At 44.3% G+C, this 7415-nt stretch overlaps 1 protein-coding gene across 1 annotated transcript in view; it reads right to left on the minus strand.

The window, feature by feature from the left end:
• The window catches only part of LOC103924536 (cytochrome P450 20A1), a 15646-nt gene that overhangs the window by 2182 nt on the left and 6049 nt on the right, over nucleotides 1-7415 (minus strand). Inside the window, exons 5-11 of the mRNA XM_009333068.1 lie at nucleotides 7130-7297; nucleotides 6349-6427; nucleotides 4567-4682; nucleotides 4106-4160; nucleotides 2047-2167; nucleotides 1035-1146; nucleotides 328-392 (exon numbers count right to left, since the gene is read on the minus strand). Of these exons, the coding sequence (XP_009331343.1) occupies nucleotides 328-392; nucleotides 1035-1146; nucleotides 2047-2167; nucleotides 4106-4160; nucleotides 4567-4682; nucleotides 6349-6427; nucleotides 7130-7297 (716 nt within the window). The remainder of the gene's footprint in view (nucleotides 1-327; nucleotides 393-1034; nucleotides 1147-2046; nucleotides 2168-4105; nucleotides 4161-4566; nucleotides 4683-6348; nucleotides 6428-7129; nucleotides 7298-7415) is intronic.

The following is a 7415-nucleotide window of genomic DNA, read 5'->3' on the forward strand; positions in this document are numbered from 1 at the left end:
TTACAAAGAATTTACCAGCATTTGCTGGGGAAGCTCTGTGTGTGTATGTGTGCGTGCACGCAAAAAAAATTGTTATTGAACTCTAACACATACACACACACAGACTGGAGCATGGGAGGATCATGACTTGAATTGCCCCAAAATCCCATCCATGGAGACAAACAAACCAAGACCTTCATAAATGGATTTTCTCACAGGCTCCCTTTCAGCTCCAAAATCTGCTTAAGGCAGGCCCTGCAGCCAAACAGGCTGTGCTGTAAGATCTAAAGAATGTTAATTAAAAAAAGGAAAGGAATTAGTTGCAATAAAAGTCTTGCTTCTACATACTTGTATGGTGATGGCCACGATGAACTACCCTGCAGCATCACACCAAGAGCATAAAGCACAAGTGTCTGCAAAGAAAATCAGATGTATGTCAGAGCAGAAAGAAATGCACAATTAAAGACATCTCTGGACGACCCTGCTGGATGACGATTATTCTGTAGATTACTGATATTTATTACGTGGATTAAAAAGATAATATGCTATATTCATCTACAGATCTCCATAATCCATGCCCAGATGTTAGGATTTTAACTTCTAAGGCCCATGCTGCAACTGTTGGTTGTTAGAGAAGGTCTGATCCTGTTCCTCTACTCTTGCTGGCGTATATCTATGGACTGCTTTATTCTCTGCAATGGAAGGTACCACTCTGTGTGGGAAATATGGGTGATATGATCAGGCCTGAAATTGTGCTCTTTTATGCACAACTGAGCCCATAAGCCCCTCCAAAAGATGATTCGTCCCTGGTGGACCCAGAGCCGGAAGCAAATCTGCTCAGCAAGAGAACGTTAATTCCCAGAGCCTCTCCCACAGAGGAACTGCAGGGCAAACTTTGAGCTAAATTGTACTTTCAGATGACAGAGCAGCTGCTCAGGTTCAACAGTGTCAGAAGAAATGGTCTTCCTGCCTCACCCCTCTGTGGGAAGAAGAGGAAACAGCAAATTCCCCTCCAGGAAAGCAGAGTGGCCTAAGCGCTCCCAGTACTGCCCTACCTCTTTGGGGATAGTATGTTGGTCAACTCTCCCCTCCAGCTCCTGCAGCTGTGCAGCAATGGGAGTAAGCTTTGCTGTTCGCACTGTCTCACACAGGACTTGACGACAGTATCTGCAACCAGTAAGACTTGGTTAGTTTAACCCTCCCAGAGAGAAGCTTGTCCATGTCCTTGTGGCAGCAAGGAGAGCTGAGTCACCTGCTGCATTTAGGGTCACAGTCTGTTCCTGGAGCTGTCTCAAGCCACACTGAGGCACTTCATTTTTTTTTCTGGCAAGGAGTCCCAGCATCTTTGCAAGAAGCATTAAATCTCATTATCAGCTTTTAGGGAAGGTTATTGAAATCTCTCTTCACCACACTTTTTTCAGATTTTAAACCAAACTAACTCTGCTAAAAAGCATAAAGCACACCAGACCTTTTCCTGGACCTCCCACCCATACAAGAAGCAGCAAGAAACCCACATACTCAATACTCCCTTACTGAAACTCTTAACACTAGTCCAAATACAAAATGCATCCAGTTGCACCAACAGATGCACGAAAAATAAAGGCACACTGTTGACCAGTCATCAACCTAGTTCTGTGGCCCTTTGAAAAGAAGATTATTCCATGCTTTCTCTCTAAATATGTCTAATGTGAATCCAACCATTAAAATGACCGATTACCTCTACTTTTGGAAAACTAGGACAGAAACCAAACAAGACAGTAAGCAAACAAATTTTGGCCTGGCAGCCAGGGTACTGATTCTGTGCTCTCCTCTGCTGATGAACCTAAAGGGTTTCCTATAGACACCCTGAAGAGAGCAGCTTGGTCCCCATGTCTAGAGCCCTACAGCAGATTCTCTCTGTGCTGCAAGTCATCCTGTGGTTCGATCATTTCCAGAAAAAAGAAGGAAGTAGCTTTTGGACGCCTTTTCCTGGCCCAGTATAGGCTGGGCATCAGGTTCCAGCACATGAAGCCCCTGTCCCCACCTCATGAGAGAACCTTCCTCTGCAGTTCCTTCCATGGGACCCACCTGAGCTGCTCGATTTTCTCATGTGTAATTGGTCCCTTCCCCAGAACGCGGTCCATCTCCTTGTAGAGATTCTGCTGAACATCTTCTGAGGTTGTCAGGAAATAGACTGCCCAGGTACACACTGAGGAAGAAATCAAGACAAGAGTGGACCCAGAAAATTCAATCCTTTACACACTGCATTCAGTTTTCTTACTTCCTGTATTTGCAACATTACTTTTTGACCCAGAAAAGGGTGACCTCTCTTAACAGCGGGTTGTACCGATTCTGTCTTCAGTAGCAGGAGTAGAGGCTGAACTCCTGTGTAACAAGAGACCCTGTAAGCTAAAATTCTCTTTCCAATGCTATGAGGAGCTCAGGGAGCTGTGCAGGAGACTGAGCTGTTCAGCCACACAGCTCTGGGGAAGGTACCACACAGCCCAGCAAACCCTGGGGAACCAGGGTTATTAGACCAACCATGCAAACGAAAGGCTGGTTTGGCCAAAGCATCAGAAAATTCCCTTATTTAGGGGGCTTCCCCAGCACATCTCAGGTGAGTGCTCCAGACAGCCAACGTCTGGGGCTCCTGACAGGGACTGACAAGAACAGTAGAGCTCTCTACAGCAGGCTGGCTAGCCCTTGTCTCCCCTACGTCTATTTTGTGAGTGTCCTGGTTTCGGCAGGGATGGAGTTAATTTCCTTCCTAGTAGCTGGTACAGTGCTGTGTTTTGGGATTTAGGATGAGAACAAAGTTGATAACACACCCATGTTTTAGTTGTTGCTAGGTAATGCTTACGCTAGTCAAGGACTTTTTAGTTTCCCATGCTCTACGGACTGAGAAGGCTGCAGGTGCACAAGAAGCTGGGAGGGGGCACAGCCAAACTGGCCAAAGAAACATTCCATACCATGTGATGTCATGCTCAGTACATAAACTGGGAGAAAGCTGGCCAGGGGGACCGCTGCTCGGGGCCTGGCTGGGCACCGGTTGGAGGGTGGTGAGCAATTGCACTGTGCATCACTTGCTTTGCATGTTATTATTATTATTATTATTACATTATTATTATTACTTTATTTCAATTATTAAACTGTTTTTATCTCAACCCACGAGTTTTTCTCACTTGTGCTCTTCCAATTCTCTCCCCCATCCCACTGGGGGGTGGGGGGAGTGAGCGAGCAGCTGTGAGGTGCTCAGTTGCCAACTGAGGTTAAACCACAACAGTGAGGTACTCAACAAATATCTTCAATAGCAAAGTGAAAAAGAAACCTTGCATAAGAAATAAGTGTGTAGGATGCAGTTTCCCTTAAGCTACAAGGAAATGTTTCTACCTCTCCAAACTGTCTATTCATGAGAACTATCTGGAACTCCTGAGGAGTCAAGCCCCTTAAAATGACAGTCTTCCTGGATTACTTGGAGAGGATATTCTCTGGGGAGAGTACTATCATAGTTGCCAAATTTACTCTCCGCATTCTTCAACACCCAGCTGCACCCGGGAGGTTTTCTTTGGAGTTCCAGCCCCACTGGCTAATAAGATACAGGGCCTGATAATCATCCCACTATCATAAGAGATTGTACACAGCTCCGGTTTGTATTTTTATTTTGTTTTTTTTCCTATAATCTTTGCACAAATCTCAAAGTAGCTCCTTTGAAAGTCTTCCATACATGGAACACACCTATCCTCCAGAAAGTGGCCAGTCAGATTCCAGCACTCTGCTCTAATTTCCTTCCCGTGTGCCAGAACCAATTTTACAACACGATCTTTGTGGCTTACATCTTTTGGTGTTTTTTCATCAAATTTACATCAGTTGGCTGGGGTTAGAGTGCAAGCAAAAAGCAATGGGAAGAAATTCTAAGGTTCACCAAAAGACTGGGAAGGTTGTCAAACACAACTTAATTTAAACTCACTAGCTGTGAGGCTGTGTCGAGAGTCTGTTGTAAAATCAGCTGCTTCTATACACCCATAGCTCAGGAGAAACAGAATGATCAATATAATTTTTTATTAGCCTAGAATAAGTCTCATGTCATCACACACAGTTTTAGACAGCTGAGTGTAAGGATGGAAAGTTACCTACAGTCTGTACTTACAGTTAGCAGTGATTATGCATCCTGCCAAGGAGAAAATCATTGTATCTTCCAGAATCTAGGAAATAAAATCTGCTTCAGAGAATGAAGTTCATAAGACTGTAAAGATAAAAAAGAAGTGGCACATTCTCCATTCAAGTGCATGAAATCCCTTTAGTGCAGAGAGTAGGAAATACATCTAGAAGACACAGACTGAACTCTCTACAGAACTTCCACTGGAATGGCACGAGACATGCTTAATACTAACATATTTCTGGTTTATAGAAATAGCAACGAAGCAGTGGCAAGGAAAACTACCAAAGTCTAATGCAATTAAACATCGTAGGAATGGAAAAAGAAGGAGAAACCCTGCTTTAGTAAGGAATCTGACCTAAGATGAAAAAAAATTAATCAAAGGCTACAATGTAATGAGCTTGTAATAGCAAAAGTCCATTACTATGTAATGACATAACAGCTGCACAGACCTGCTGGTCACTCAGGTTCCCCTGCAGCAAGGTGTCTATAAAGACGTGCCTGTTGAATGACCTGCCTCGGCGCTCCTTTGTAACTTTCCTTAAGGTGGATTCCATCTCTGTCAGAGCTTTGGAAGCAAAAAGAAATTGTTTATTTTGAAACCTAATCATCCTGAGTGCTGCAGAGAAGCAAATCCATCTCCCCAAGCAGATTTTCAGACCAGCTTTCCCTGCTGGGCTCACTTACAGAAGCAGCCTCTGTTAGTATTACTGTCAATTTGGAAGGAGGTAATCTCCAATTTAGTTGAAAATGTAGGAACCAAATCAGACAGGTTGCCTATAAAAAACCACCCTTACAGGTATAACTGAGATATGTACTCTATGAATTGAAATCACGTAAGGGGAAGTAAAATAACAGTTAGTGTTGAACCATCAGAGATCATGTTTAATCAGCCCCCATAAAAACCATTGAGCCAGATAACACTAGTTGCACGGCCTGTAGAGTTATAATGACTAAAGTGTTACAGTACCTCCAGCCACTGATGGTCTCCCTTTCGCTAGGGGCTCTACAAGCATGGTGCAAGAGGATGGCTCTGTGCTAAAGAGTCCGCATAGACAGAGAGAGGAAGGTGGGGAAAACGTGCGAGGGTTTTGGCACAGAGAGTCCACAAATCTGAAGATATTTGGGTGTCTAACTCCTGGTGGCTGTTGTGGGAACTGGGGGGAGTTAGGGACCTAGATGCCATTGGCTGTCTGATTTAAACGACCTACTCAAGACTATCCAGGAAACATGGAGCAGAAGTTGGATCCGAAACTCTATTTACTAAGGCCCAATTCAGCCCCTTCATCTTAGAACTACACTTCCTCCCTCCTCTCCAGATAGGAAGGCCAGCAACACTTAAACACCAAGCCTCACTATCTGGAGTTAGTTAAATTGTGTCCTAATGCATCATCCTACTACAACTCAGGAACAGTCCTAAACAAGTGCCCACAGGAGAGGCCCATTTTAATGCGGCAGTAGTTGTCCTCAGGTTCTGAAACCCACAGAACCAGCAACATAAAGAAGGAAACACTGGGTTTGGAGGATTTACAAGCAAATCCTTAGTTCTAGATACAAGCTACTTTTGTTTAACATCTTATCAATCACTACTGAAAAGCTTTAACTATTAACAACAAAAAAGACAGGACAACTGAAAAATAAATAACTTACTGTAAAATATATGAGAAATAAAAGCACTGCCATAACAGACCTGAAAATCATGTTACCTTGTAATAGCACATCAGAGGCTATCACGTGGAAGGTATCCATCAAAGCAGCACCTCTGTACTTGTGCCTTCTAGCCTGTCAGTGACTGGCAGCACATTCACCAAATGGTGCATCATAAGAATGACCATACAGGCCAAACCAAGTGGCTCCATCTGTCTCCACCTAGCACAATTGCCTGCCTCCAGGAGAGGCCAAAAGTGGACACTAGGGAACAGAACAGGAAGGGAGCAAGCACAAGATACTTCCCAGGATCCTCTATCAGCCTCCAGACTGGACAGACCGTAGAACTAGACCTGGAACTAGAGTTCTAGTCCTACAAACTTCTTGCACAACGGCAGGCTTGTCACTCAACTCCAGAACAATGATCTTATGCGAGAGTAAGGCAGACACATCTGGTAGCTTATGGCACGATGATCAACTCTGCAGAAAAGCCAAGACAGCTGGGCAAATTAAGTGCTTCCATACACTAGCTAACTCTAAATATTAATGAGAGTGGAAGGAAGACTCTGATTTTGGGAGGAACCTACCATCTTCGTAGAGCTTCTTCCTAGTCATGTTTTTGTCAAGGGACCCATCCAAGAAACCCTTCCCAATCTCCGACCAGATCTGAAAGAAGGACAGAGAGAAGAGCATCATCACTCACCACAGGCTGAGACTGCTGAGGCTCTTCTATTTTTCCCTATTCAGGAAAATGAAAACACCAAATAAAATGAAGACTTCCTGTGAATACGGAACTGGTCTCTTTAGGGCACCATGTCCCATTCCAGATATTACATCTATGATAGCTGAAATTGAGATGAAATGAAACAACTGTAATTACAACTGTAGGAGAAAAAACATGGGAATCTTGAATGGGAGATGGCACTGTTTCTTTCCCACCCTATCACCAGCAGATTTAACATCCCCAGATGTGGACACAGCTTGCGACCTCCTCAGATTTTCCTTTCTCCACAAAGTCACAGAGTCTTCAGCAGATCTTTGAAAAGGAGAAGTTCCACTGGCATTTCCAGTAGAGTTTAACTGACTTAGGTACCAAACACCTCTCAACTGCCATTAGATCTGGGTTCCCAATCCCCACAGATCCTTTAGAAACACCTTAGACTAATGACAGCAGGATCAGCAGTAGGATCTTTCTGATAGTTTCAGCGTGGGACAACTGAGGCAGAGCCCTCAAGCTCTTAAGCTTAATGTTAGCTTAATGTTGAAGTCTCAGCAGTAGCTTGTACTAAACTGTACACAGACACAAGCTGTGTGCTGTTGGCATGGGAAAATATAATAGGAGATTTCCTGGCTCTTCGTGACACTTACTGCATCATGGTGCCTGCGGAATCGGATGACTTCCCGGTCATCTTCAAAGCTGCTGCCCATAGCTGTCTGCGTGACAGACTTCATGGCAAAGCCCAGCATGTGCTGGCAGAGTGGCACATGTTGTGCCTCAGGGAGGGAGAGCCATTTGGCTAGCAACTCTTCTGACAGCTTGAGAGGGAAGGAACCATTAGTTGGCAGTAATATCAGCAGCCTATTTACCAAACATACCCTGGAGACATTCCCACCCAGTTCCTAAGGCAGACCACACTTTCATGGCTATGGCATG

Source organism: Pygoscelis adeliae, unplaced genomic scaffold (genome assembly GCF_000699105.1).
Source record: "Pygoscelis adeliae isolate BGI_AS28 unplaced genomic scaffold, ASM69910v1 Scaffold160, whole genome shotgun sequence".
NCBI lineage: Eukaryota > Metazoa > Chordata > Aves > Sphenisciformes > Spheniscidae > Pygoscelis > Pygoscelis adeliae.